Genomic DNA, 14,081 nt, shown 5'->3' on the forward strand with positions numbered 1-14,081 from the left:
TTATGTGGAATAACTCAATAATGTAGCAACAGTTTCTGAGGCAAACCTCAAGTTTTTTTTCAGATAAAATGATTATAAAGGTTTCTCTCTATAAGACCTTGAGGCATAGGAGAAGATGCAGAGCCTTATCAGACTCAGATATAATTATCACGCGTACATTGAAGCATACAGTGAAATATGTTGTTTGCGTTAACAACCAACACACCACATGTGCTGGGGTCAGCCCACAAGCGTCACCACACACTCTGGCACCAAATTCTCCACCATTTGATTGCGGCTGATTTATTAACCCTCTCAAACCTAATCTCCTTCCTTCTCCCCATAACCTTTAACACCCTTATTAATGAAGAACCTACCAACCTCCACTTTAAATGTACCCAATACTCTTAATTAAGCCCAATCTTCAAAGGCGATGCCTCAAGAAGGCGTATCCATCATGAAGGACCCTCACCACCCAGGACACCCCCTCTTCTCATTGCTACCATCAGGGAGGAGGTACGGGAGCCTGAAGATACACACTCAATAATTCAGGAACAGCTTCTTCCACTCCGCCATCAGATTTCTGTATGGTCCATGAACCTATGAACACCACCTCACTATTTTGCACCTTTTTAGCACCATTTCTTAATGTTTTGTATATTATTATTGTAATTTATAGTGTACTTTAAGTATTGCACTGCACTGCTACCGCAAAACAACACATTTCACGATATACACTTAGTGACCGCTTTATTAGGTACCTCCTGTAACTAATAAAACAGCCACTGGGTGTATGCTTGTGGTCTTCAGCTGCTGTAACCCATCTCCTTCAACGTTCGACGTGTTGTGCATTCAGAGATGCTCTTCTGCACACTGCTGTTGTAATGTGTGTTTATTTGAATTACTGTCGCCTTCCTGGCAGCTTGAACCAGTCTGGCCACTCTCCTCTGATCTCTCTCATTAACAAGGCACTTTCACCCATAGATCTACCACTCACTGGATGTATGTTTGGTTTTTCACACCATGCTCTGTAAACTCTAGAGACTGTTATGTGTGAAAACCCCAGGAGATCAGCAGTTTATGATGATCAAACCACAGAAACCACACCGTCTGGCACAAACAATCATTCCACAGTCATACATCACATTTCTTCCCCATTCTGATGTTTGGTGTGAACAACAACTGAACCTCTTGACCATGTCTGCATGGACGTACTGAGTTGCTGCCACATGATTGGCTGATTAAATATTTGCATTAATGAGGCGTACAGGTGTTCCTAATAATGTGGCCACTGAGTGTATGTCAGTGATCATAACTCTGAGTTCCTCCCCAGTTCTGTGTGTTGCTCCGAGTTCCAGCACCTGCCATCCCCCGTATCCCCTCCTTCCCAAGCCGTCCCCCGTATCCCCTCCTTCCCAAGCCGTCTCCCGTATCCCCTCCTTCCCAAGCCGTCCCCGTATCCCTCCTTCCCAAGCCGTCCCCCGTATCCCCTCCTTCCCAAGCCGTCGCCCGTATCCCCTCCTTCCCAAGCCGTCCCCCGTATCCCCTCCTTCCCAAGCCGTCCCCCGTATCCCCTCCTTCCCAAGCCATCCCCTGTATCCCCTCCTTCCCATGGAGCTTGGGAAGGTCTGACCCAAAGCCGGTCCCGGTAGCTAACTAATCCTACCTTGCCCCAGAACGGTGGACTGCAGTATGATGTTGGCCGGGTTGTGAGGCTTCAGGCCCAGTGCCGAGAGTGGGGTCTGGGCCAGTCCAGGAGGAGAACGGGCCACTGCAAAATAACAGCAATTTCGGAGATTTACCCAAGTGCTGCCTGGACTAGACAGCATGTCTTAAGAAGATAGGTTGGGCGAGCTGGGGATTTTCTGTTTGAAGCGAAGGAAGACGAGAAGTGATTTGATAGAGCTGTACAAGATGGTAAAATGCATAGACTGAGTGGGCACCCAGAGACTTTTTCCCAGGGCAGAAATGGCTAATACTTAAGGGCATTATTTTAAGGTGATTGGAGGAAAGCACAGGGGAGGTGTCAGGCAGGTTTGATGGCTGCGTGGAGTGGTGATAGAGGCAGATACATTAGGGACATTAATGACACTCTCAGATAGGCACATGAAAGATAGAAAAATGGAGAGCTATGTAGGAGGGGAGGGTTGGATGATCTTAGAGTAGGTTAAAAGGTTAGCACAGCATTGTGGGCTGAAGGGGCTGTACTGTGCTCTAACACATTTATACCTTCCAGTGAATTGTTCACTGCGCCTGGGTGGCACTGACGTCCCTATCCACGCCTGATATCCCTAACCAGTCCTGACGTCCTTATCCACGCCTGATGTCCCTATCCACGCCTGATTCCCTATCCACACCTGACGTCCCTAACCAGTCCTGACGTCCTTATCCACGCCTGACGTCCCAAACCACACCTGACGTCCCTATCCACGCCTGAAGTCCCTATCCACGCCTGATTCTCTATCCACGCCTGACATACCAAACCACCCCTGATTCCCTATCCACGCCTGAAGTCCCTATCCACGCCTGATGTCCCTATCCACGCCTGACGTCCCTAACCACGTCTGACGTCCCATCCACGCCTGACGTCCCAAACCACGCCTGAGGTCCCAAACCACGCCTGAGGTCCCAAACCACGCCTGACGTCCCTATTCACACCTGACATCCCAAACCACACCCGACGTCCCAAACCGGGCCTGACGTCCCTATCCACGCCTGACGTCCCTAACCACGCCTGACGTCCCTAACCACACCTGACATCACATCCACGCCTGACGTCCCTATCCACGCCTGATGTCCCTATCCACGCCTGATTCTCTATCCACGCCTGACATCCCAAACCACGCCTGATTCCCAAACCATACCTGACGTCCCTAACCACGCCTGATTCCCTAACCACGCCTGACGCCCCTAACCACGCCTGACGTCCCTATCCACGCCTGACGTCCCTATCCACGCCTGACGCCCCTAACCACGCCTGACGTCCCTATCCACGCCTGATTCCCTATCCACGCCTGACGTCCCTAACCACGCCTGGTTCCCTAACCACGCCTGACGCCCCTAACCACGCCTGACGTCCCTATCCACGCCTGACGTCCCTATCCACGCCTGATGCCCCTAACCACGCCTAACGTCCCTAACCACGCCTGATTCCCTATCCACGCCTGACGTCCCAAACCACGCCTGACATCCCAAACCACGCCTGACATCCCATCCACGCCTTACATCCCATCCACGCCTGACGTCCCTATCCACGCCTGACATCTCATCCACGCCTGACATCCCAATCCACGCCTGACATCCCAATCCATGCCTGATTCCCTATCCACGCCTGACGTCCCATCCACGCCTGACGTCCCTATCCACGCCTGACGTCCCTATCCACGCCTGACGTCCCTAACCACGCCTGACGTCCCTGTCCACGCCTGACGTCCCTAACCACGCCTGACGTCCCAAACCACGCCTGACGTCCCTAACCACGCCTGACGTCCCAAACCACGCCTGACGTCCCTAACCACGCCTGACGTCCCTATCCACGCCTGACGTTCCTATCCACGCCTGACGTCCCATCCACGCCTGACGTCCCTATCCACGCCTGATGTCCCATCCACGCCTGACGTCCCTATCAACGCCTGACGTCCCAAACCACGCCTGACATCTCTATCCACGCCTGACGTCCCTGTCCCCGCCTGACATCCCTAACCACGCCTGACGTCCCTATCCACGCCTGACGTCCCTAACCACGCCTGACGTCCCTATCCACGCCTGACGTCCCTAACCACGCCTGATTCCCTAACCACGCCTGACGTCCCTAACCACGCCTGATGTCCCTATCCATGCCTGACGTCCCATCCACGCCTGACGTCCCTATCCACGCCTGATGTCCCATCCACGCCTGACGTCCCTATCAACGCCTGACGTCCCAAACCACGCCTGACATCTCTATCCACGCCTGACGTCCCTGTCCCCGCCTGACATCCCTAACCACGCCTGACGTCCCTATCCACGCCTGACGTCCCTAACCACACCTGACGTCCCTATCCACGCCTGACGTCCCTAACCACGCCTGATTCCCTAACCACGCCTGACGTCCCTAACCACGCCTGATGTCCCTATCCACGCCTGACGTCCCTATCCACGCCTGACAACCCAAACCACGCCTGACATCCCTATCCATGCCTGACATCCCTATCCACGTCTGACGTCCCTATCCACGCCTGACAACCCAAACCACACCTGACATCCCTATCCACGCCTGACGTCCCTAACCACGCCTGACGTCCCTAACCACGCCTGACGTCCCTATCCACGCCTGACATCCCTAACCAAACCTGACGTCCCTAACCACGCCTGACGTCCCTATCCACGCCTGACGTCCCTAACCACGCCTGAATGAGTTCCGCGGTGTTAGGGCTGGAGTCACACGTGTACAGAAAAAGTTAGCATGCACTACGGAAGATAATTTGGAAGGCTCTTTGAACACAGGGGTTTATCAAAAGGGGTTTCCGATGTAAAACTAGGGATCCTTTGGACGCCCTTTGTCCCATAAGTCGCTTGGCAAGTGCTGTGCCTGTGACGACAAGAAACTGCAGAGGGGGGTGGACAGAGATCAGCATATCACGGAAACCAGCCTCGCTTGCGTGGGCTCCGTCTGCACTTTTCAGTGTCTCAGTAAGGCAGTCAGCATAATCAAAGTCCCCACCCACCCTGTACGTCTCTCTTCTCCCCTCCCCCAACAGAGGGATCCCATTGGTCCTGATCGAGGTGAGGTGGTCTCAGCTTATCTCCCACACATCGGCATTGTGCTGTGAGTAGGTCTTGCACTGAGGAGTGAGGTAGAACAGAGGGATCTGGGAATACAGACCTGTAATTCCTTGGAAGTGGAATCACAGGCAGATGGCATTGTAAAGTGAGCTTTCGGTGCATAAGCCTTCGTAAATCAGGAGTTAGGATGTTAAGCTGGACAAGTATAAGATTCTGCTGAAGCTAATTTAGAGTATTGCATGCTCTAAATTAGGTAGTTCTGGTCGCCTACCTAACAGAAAGATATCAATAAGCTTTAAAGAGTGCAGAGAAAATTTACAATGATGTTGCCCAGCCTTGAGGACCTGAGTTATTGGGAAAGATTGAATTGGTTTGGACTTTATTCCCTGGAGTGTAGAAGAATGAGGGGAGATTTGATTGAGGTATGAGGGGTATAGATAGGGTAAATGCAAGCTGGCTTTTTCCACTAAGTGGGTGAGGCTAGAACTGCAAGCATGGGTTAAGTGTGGAAGGTGAAATGCTGAAGGAGATCCTCAGAGTGTGGAACGAGCTTCCAGTGGAAATGATGGATGCAAGTTTGAATTCAACATTTAACAGGTTTGGATAGGTACATGGTTTGGAGAGGTATGGAGGGTTATGGTCCGATGCGAGTAATTGAGACTAGGCAGAGGAACAGTTCCGCGCGGACTGATGGACCTGTTTTGGTGCTGTCGTGTTCTATAACTCTGTGGCTCGATGAGCTGTGTATAGAGCTGGGAAGACAGAAGCCGTGCTGGGTAGGATGACTCACCGGTGCTGGCCGGAGTCACGGCCGCTCCTTCCAACTCCTCAAACGCTTCTCTGTAGCTGTGCATGTTGGACTGGGAAAGGCAAAAGAAGAGAAGATGTCACTCCAGCTGAGTATTAGATCAGATCCCGAAAACTCAGCCAGCTCCATCATGAGCTCCAGCCTCCCTAGCATCGAGGACACTTTCAAAAGGCGATGTCTTAAAAAGGCAGCATCCGTCATTGGGGACCCCCATCACCCAGGACAGGCTCTCTTCTCATTGCTATCATCAAGGAGGTACAGGAGCCTGAAGACACACACTCAATGTGTTAGAAACAGCTTCTTCGCCTCCACCATCAGATTTCTGAATGGACAATAAACCCATATAAACCACTTCAATAGTTTTTTTTTCTTTTTGCACTTTTTAATTAATTTATTTATATATATATATATATATATAGACACACGCGTGCGCACACACACACACACACACACACACAAATATATATATTTCTTATTGCTACTGTGTGGTAACCGGAATCTCAGGAGCAGAAGGCCCCGAAATCCTCGGCTTTGCGTGTTTCAGCGGCCGGGGAGAGGTCGAAGGCGCTCGGCAGAGGATGGCACTCGGGAGGCTGTGTCGGAGGGGCTGGTCAGAAGCTCAAAGTTTTCAGACGGATGGACTCAGTGTCGGCTGTGGTCGGCTGCTTCCAAGTTATCGGCAAGTTGATGGTGCCTGGAGGTTTATGGCAGGGAGTTTCTCCCTTTTGCTGCCTGCTATCGGGGACTCGGGAGTCGATCGACTCGGGGAGTTCGAGACTTTTTTTACTGTGCCCATGGTCTGTTCTTCATCAAATTACGGTATTGTTTTGCACTGTAGTAACTATATGTTATAATTATGTGGTTTTGTCAGTGTTAGTCTTTGGTCTGTCCTGTTTTCTGTGATATCACTCCAGAGAAACATTGTTTCATTTCTTAATGCATGTATGCATTTCTAAATGACAATAAAAGAGGACTGAGTGTTCTCATAATCTAATTTTTCCGTTACGTATTGTAATATTCTGCTGCCAAAAAGCAACATATTTCATGACATATGTCAGTAATATTAAACAGTAGTTGGGATGAGGGTCGGAGTGGCCTCTACCCTTATTAGAATCAGAATCAGTATGAAGTATGAATACTTCATACTGATTCTGATAAGGGTAGAGGCCACTCCGTCCCTCATCCCAACTACTGTACAGGACAGGAACCCATCCACTCCCTTCCATTAGTCATATAAGAGGAGAAAAATCCAGCCAGATTTCCCAACTTCCAGTGAAGAACCTCTGACCTTTCCACGCACGCTGCCCGACCTACTGAGAACTTCCAGAATTTCTTGTTTTCATTTTCACTCAGAGGGTGGAGCGAGTGTGGACGAGCTGCCAGGGGAAGAGGTGGATGTGGGTTTGATTGCAACATTTAAGGGAAGTTTGGATAAGTACATGGATGGGAGGGGTATGGAGGGCGATGCTGCGGATGTGAGTCGATGGGAAAAGGCAGAATAACAGTTTGGCATGGACTAGATGGGCCGAAGGGCCTGTTTCTATGCTGTGGTGATCTATGACTCTATGACAGGAATTTCCCTATCATAGGGACAATAATAAACCAATTCTAAATCCAAACAAACCCACTGCCTCCGTCCCAGGAACTGCCCATCTGTGTGACGGGAGGTGTTGGCCGTGAGCACACGTGAGAGAGGAGAAGCGGCCTCACCTCCTTGGGCCATCCCCCGGGATTGGCGGCGATGGAGCTGGCCAGCTCTGGAGAGACACAGCGGACAGGAGAGCGGACAGGAGGACTGCAGGAGGTGTCGCTGCCATTCTCGTACTGGCCCTCGCTGCTAGTCCGTCTCCTCGAGATCAGGTCTGTCTCCAATGGATTCAGGTCCCGGGCCCTCATTCCTGGCAGGGAGACAAACCGGAGAGATAAGTTTCTTACACCCCTCCTTATTCTGACCTGCACTTTGCCACAAAATCACAAAGGTCGACGCAAACCTCTGAGAAAGGCCTCTTTTGTAATGGTGCTTACCTGCTGGTCCCAGGACAAAGCCTGTGAGCTCCAAGTTCAAACTTATTGTCATCTGACTGTACCTACACTTTATACAACCAGACTAAACCATGTTCCTCCTGACCACAGTGCACCCACAAAACAAAAAAACGCAGTATTGCCGTAAATAAACTAATAAAAAGTCATTCAAAGTTCATGCAGTGCACAGCACAGGTAAACAGAAAACTGCTCGCTGTCCTGGTTTCGAGACCTCGGTGGTGACAGGTTAGTCTCAGTCCTCGTCCTGAGGCTCTTCTGCCTCCTTCCTGACGGTAGTAGGTCAGAAAGATTGTGGGACGGGTGGTAGGGATCCTCAACAATGTTTCGGGCTAATGCTCCTAGTAAATGTCACAAGTAGTGGGGAGGGAGACCCCAGGATCCTCTCGGTGGCTTTTACTGTCCCCTGTAGGATAGTAAATCTAAAGCTACTAATCCTTCTTGTGGGCACGTGGCCAAGTGGTTAAGGCATTGGACTGGCGACCTGAAGGTCATGAGCTCGAGCCCCAGCCAAGGCAACGTGTTGTGTCCTTGGGCAAAGCACTTAATCACACATTGCTCTGCGATGACACTGGTGCCAAGCTGTATGGGTCCTAATGCCCTTTCCTTGGACAACATTGGTGTCATGGAGAGGGGAGACTTACAGCATTGGCAACTGCTGGTCTTCCATACAACCTTGGCCAGGCCTGCGCCCTGGAGAGTGAAGACTTTTCAGGCACAGATCCATGGTCTCGCAAGACTAACGGATGCCTTAAATCCTCTTCACCTCTGATCCCTTAATGAGGACTGGCTCATGGACCTCCGAATTCTTCTTCCTGTAGTCAATAATCAGCTTCTTGGTTTTGCTGATGTTGAAATGTTGTGGAACCATTCGACCAGATTTTCATTCTACAGCATTTGCCGATATGTCACCACCTTTGATTTGGCCAACAACATTGGTATCATCAGCAAATATGGCTTTGGGGTGGTACTTAACATAACAGTCAGAGTAGAGCAGAAATGAGCTTTGTTGCCATTGTAGCAACATTTAGATCCAAAGCCATTGTCGGTAGCAGAAAGCTTTAGGTTTCATAAGCAGAACCAAAACAGAAGGGGAGTCAATTTTTCCATAGGTGGCTGAATTGAAGAGGTTGTCTGAAAATTGTCAGTTCAGTAAATGTCTTAATGATGCACTGAGAAATCATTTAGTTTGTTAAATCTTACACGAAAGCATTCAAAAATGGCTCCTAACTGAAGCCATTTAAAAGAGCAGTTGAAATCACTGTTTCAATTGAAACCACAGACAGAGAAACAATTGAGTTGCAGTATGGAATAAAAGTGAGTGTGAACAAAATTGCAACATCTAAACAGAAACTGGCATGGCCATACAAACTGTGTTACCGTTGTGGCAGGGGCTCACATACACCAAACCAATGCAGGTTTAAAGGTGAAAATTGCTGAAAATGCAACAAAATAGGACACATACAAAGAGTACATTAGGCAGACAATAATAAATGGACTGCACAGGAAAGATAAAAAGATAAAAAGTCAAGTTGCAGCTGCAAATAGAGCACTAATCTGCATGCTGTTGATGAAAAATCTGATGACAATGAGAGTGATACAGGACTGAGTAGCCTCGAGATTTACAGTGTGAAAATTAACAATAGACAAGCAATATGGCTTACACTGGAAGTGAATGGCAAATTAATTAAAATGGAATTATACACTGGTTCAGCTGTTTCAGTCATTCCACAAAATGAGTTTGAATGGCATTTCAAAGATACTGAACTGAAGCCTGTAGGTATCCAACTAAGAACTTATACGGGAGGAAAGATAACTCCTGTGGGAATAAAATTAATGGCAGTGAAATATAACAACTAACAAGCCACATTGAGCTTGTATGTAATAACAAGAGGAGGGCCGACGTCGTGGGGAAGTGTTTGGCTGAGATAACTACAATTTGATCGGCAATCCATCCACATCCCCTACAATGAAACCAACTGAAAGTGAATTAAGAAAGGTACTGGATAGTGCCACAACTGTCTCCATACTGTGCACCATGAACTGTAGTCAAACAGAGAATAAACACGCGTTGGCTTTGACCTCTGTGCCTCTGCTTGGAAAGCATATTAGACCAAGGAAGGACCACACTGCTCAGAGGAAAGCTACAACAGTGTTTGTAGGTAACATATCTGAGAAAGCTTCTGATATGTTAATCAGGCAGTTACTTGCAAAATGTGGCTTGGTTTTAAGCTGGAAGAGAGTTCATGGAGCTTCAGGAAAGTTGCAAGCATTCAGCTTTTGTGAGTATAAAGAACCAGAATCTACTCTGCGTGCACTAAGGTCACTGCCTGAACTTGAAGTGGGAGACAAAAAGCTGCTTATAAAAGTAGATGCAAAGACCAAAAGCCCAGCTGGATGAATGGAAGGCCAAAAAGAAAGGAGTCAATGGAGATATGAAAACAGAGAATTCATCAGATGCTGTTGTAGATGAGGAAATGAAGAGGAAGATCAGATTGTAAAAGGAAGCAATAGAAGGATTAATAAGAGAATACTCCAGTGAACGAAATGCACCTTCCTAAGATCAAGATGCACAAACTAGAAGACAATGGAGAGAGTAGAAAGGTGTCCAGAGCTGTCAGAACCACTTCCTGCAGTCTCAGAATCAATTCCCACAACCAGCAAGGAAGATCCCCCAGAACCTGAGATTGTTTCACAGCCACGTCTCACCTGCCAAGCAGAGTGATCCATACCCCCCACCCCTGTCAGGAAAGACGTCATTCCACAAGAATAAGAAATCCTCCACAATGATTAAATCATTAGACATGAACGGGACAATTTGGAGTTCACTATGCTGTGGATGCCTGTAGATAGTAGGTGTATTGTATAGTATACTGTGCATATAGTGGAGATGCAGTCTATATTGAGTGGAGTTTACAGCTAAGCAGGGAGGGCTGTTGTGTATTTACCATTTCAATAATATTTGGATAACCTTGTATATACTTGGATATTGTTTGATTAAGTATTCCTGTTCATTTAAATAATTCATTATGGGTTATATGTGTAAAAACATGAACTGCATTTGTCATCACGCTACCATGTGATATGTGCACACCTCTCTTAAAGTAAACACAAAGTCAGACCCGCATTTCAGACTCCCGTATATCCCTTTGAATTACTTTAATGCTTTGAAGTTACAAATCATAACAACATGGATGACAGGAGGATGGAGGTTTATGTGAGAGGGAAGGATGACAGGAGAATGAAGGTTTATGTGAGAGGGATGGATGACAGGAGAATGGAGGTTTATGTGAGAGGGACAGATGATAGGAGAATGAGGTTTATGTGAAAGGGAAGGGTTCGAACAACCTTAGAGTAGGTTAAAAAGTTTAACACAACATTGTGCACTGAAGGGATTGTACTACATTGAAATGTTTTATGTCGTACAGGCACAGACCCTTCAGGCCACTATGTGTGTGCTAACCATGGTGCCAAATTAAACTAATTCCTTCTGCCTGCATATGGTCCATTTTCCTCCATTCCCTGCATATCTAAATACCTCTTAAACTCCTCTCTCATGTCATCTTGCATCAGCTCACCTGCCAGCCCTTTCCAGGCACTTAACACTCTTTGTATGAAAAGTAAACTTAGCCCACATGTTGCTTTTAAATATTGCCCCCCTCATCTTTAACCTTTGCCCTCTGACATTTCTATTCTGGGAAACTGACTGACTGTTTAGTTTATCGATGCCTCTCATTATTTTACAAGCTTCTATCGGGCCTCCCTGTCAGCCTCTGCAGCTTCAGAGGAAACAAGGCAAGTTTATCCAACCTCTCATTACATTAGTGAGTCACTGGCACACCAAGGGTAAGCAGCCCCTCAAATCTGTACTGTTTTACTAAAGACCCATCCAGACAGCCTTGAGTCCCCTGTTCCTGCAGCCCGGCAACTTCAACGAAGCTCAAAGTAAAGTTTATTATCAGAGTAGATACATGTCACCACATACAACCCTGAGATTCTCTTTCTGTGAGCACATTGAGCATATCCACAAAGCTGCAACTATAACAGGATCAGTGGAAGATCAAGTACAGCACAGAGGACAACAAACTGTGCATGTGCAAATATAAATAGATAGCAATAAATAACGAGAACATGAAATAACAACTCAAAGAGTCCATAAAGTGAGATCATTGACTGTGGGAACATCTCAAGAGATGAGTGTCATTATTTCCTTTTGTTCAGGAACCTGAGGGCTGAGGGGTAGTAACTGTTCCTGCACCCCAGCTGTCCTTAGCCACACAGTCACAGGTGTAAACAACCAGTTATATACAGTCCTGTTGCGGTTTGGGTCACTGGGGTGTCTCAGTGGTGTTGCGGTTTCGGTTACTGGGGGGTCTCGGTGGCGTTATATCCAGTCGTGTTGCAGTTTGGGTGACTGGGGGGTCTCGTTGGGGTTCTATCCACTGGTGTTGCGGTTTGGGTTACTGGGGGGTCTCGGTGGCGTTCTATCCAGTCGTGTTGCGGTTTGGGTGACTGGGGGGTCTCGGTGGTGTTATATCCAGTCGTGTTGCGGTTTGGGTGACTGGGGGGTCTCGGTGGCGTTATATCCAGTGGTGTTGCGGTTTGGGTGACTGGGGGGTCTCGGTGACGTTATATCCAGTGGTGTTGCGGTTTGGGTGACTGAGGGGTCTCGGTGGCGCTATATCCAGTGCTGTTGCGGTTTGGGTTACTGGGGGGTCTCGGTGGCGTTATATCCAGTCGTGTTGCGGTTTGGGTGACTGGGGGTCTTGGTGGTGTTATATCCAGTCGAGTTGCGGTTTGGGTGACTGGGGGGTCTCGGTGGCGTTATATCCAGTCGTGTTGCGGTTTGGGTCACTGGGGGGTCTCGGTGGCGTTATATCCAGTGGTGTTGCGGTTTGGGTGACTGGGGGGTCTCGGTGGCGTTATATCCAGTGGTGTTGCGGTTTGGGTGACTGGGGGGTCTCGGTGGCGTTATATCCAGTCGTGTTGCGGTTTGGGTGACTGGGGGTCTTGGTGGTGTTATATCCAGTCGAGTTGCGGTTTGGGTGACTGGGGGGTCTCGGTGGCGTTATATCCAGTCGTGTTGCGGTTTGGGTGACTGGGGGGTCTCGGTGGCGTTATATCCAGTGCTGTTGCGGTTTGGGTTACTGGGGGGTCTCGGTGGCGTTATATCCAGTCGTGTTGCGGTTTGGGTGACTGGGGGATCTCGGTGGCGTTATATCCAGTCGTGTTGCGGTTTGGGTGACTGGGGGGTCTTGGTGGCGTTATATCCAGTCGTGTTGCGGTTTTGGTGACTGGGGGGTCTCGGTGACGTTATATCCAGTGGTGTTGCGGTTTGGGTGACTGGGGGGTCTCGGTGGCGTTATATCCAGTCGTGTTGCTGTTTGAGTTACTGGGGGGTCTCGGTGGCGTTCTATCCAGTCGTGTTGCGGTTTGGGTGACTGGGGGGTCTCGGTGGCGTTATATCCAGTGGTGTTGCGGTTTGGGTGACTGGGGGGTCTCGGTGGCGTTATATCCAGTCGTGTTGCGGTTTGGGTGACTGGGGGGTCTCGGTGGCGTTATATCCAGTCGTGTTGCGGCTTGGGTGACTGGGGGGTCTCGGTGGCGTTATATCCAGTCGTGTTGCGGTTTGGGTGACTGGGGGGTCTCGGTGATGTTCTATCCAGTGGTGTTGCGGTTTGGGTGACTGGGGGGTCTCGGTGGCGTTATATCCAGTCGTGTTGTGGTTTGGGTGACTGGGGGGTGTCGGTGCTGTTATATCCAGTGGTGTTGTGGTTTGGGTGACTGGGGGGTCTCAGTGCTGTTATATCCTGTCGTGTTGCGGTTTGGGTGACTGGGTGGTCTCGGTGGCGTTTTTCTCCCGTGGTGTTGCGGTTTGGGTGACTGGGGGGTCTCGGTGGCGTTATATCCAGTGGTGTTGTGGTTTGGGTGACTGTGGGGTCTCGGTGGTGTTATATCCAGTCGTGTTGCGGTTTGGGTGACTGGGGGGTCTCGGTGGTGTTATATCCAGTCGTGTTGCGGTTTGGGTGACTGGGGGGGTCTCGGTGACGTTATATCCAGTGGTGTTGCTGTGTGGGTGACTGGGGGGTCTTGGTGGCGTTATATCCAGTCGTGTTCCGGTTTGGGTGACTGGGGGGGTCTGGGTGACGTTCTATCCAGTGGTGTTGCGGTTTGGGTGACTGGGGGGGTCTCGGTGGCGTTATATCCAGTCGTGTTGCGGTTTGGGTGACTGGGGGGTCTCGGTGGTGTTATATCCAGTCGTGTTGCGGTTTGGGTGACTGGGGGGTCTCGGTGGTGTTATATCCAGTCGTGTTGCGGTTTGGGTGACTGGGGGGGTCTCGGTGGCGTTATATCCAGTCGTGTTGCGGTTTGGGTGACTGGGGGGTCTCGGTGGCGTAATATCCAGTCGTGTTGCGGTTTGGGTGACTGGGGGGTCTCGGTGACGTTATATCCAGTCGTGTTGCAGCTTGCGTGACTGGGGGGTCTCGGT

The 14,081-nt window shown here is 49.5% G+C and overlaps 1 protein-coding gene across 11 annotated transcripts in view; it reads right to left on the bottom strand.

Moving 5' to 3' along the window:
* The window catches only part of LOC140199300 (tensin-1-like), a 416,856-nt gene that overhangs the window by 72,503 nt on the left and 330,272 nt on the right, over window positions 1-14,081 (bottom strand). For all 11 annotated transcript variants that reach the window (XM_072261116.1, XM_072261119.1, XM_072261118.1 and 8 more), the window contains 3 exons: window positions 7,262-7,449; window positions 5,534-5,603; window positions 1,646-1,750 (listed from right to left, as the gene is read on the bottom strand). In XM_072261116.1, the coding sequence (XP_072117217.1) occupies window positions 1,646-1,750; window positions 5,534-5,603; window positions 7,262-7,449 (363 nt within the window). The remainder of the gene's footprint in view (window positions 1-1,645; window positions 1,751-5,533; window positions 5,604-7,261; window positions 7,450-14,081) is intronic.

This window comes from Mobula birostris, chromosome 6 (genome assembly GCF_030028105.1).
Source record: "Mobula birostris isolate sMobBir1 chromosome 6, sMobBir1.hap1, whole genome shotgun sequence".
Taxonomy (NCBI): Eukaryota; Metazoa; Chordata; class Chondrichthyes; order Myliobatiformes; family Myliobatidae; genus Mobula; species Mobula birostris.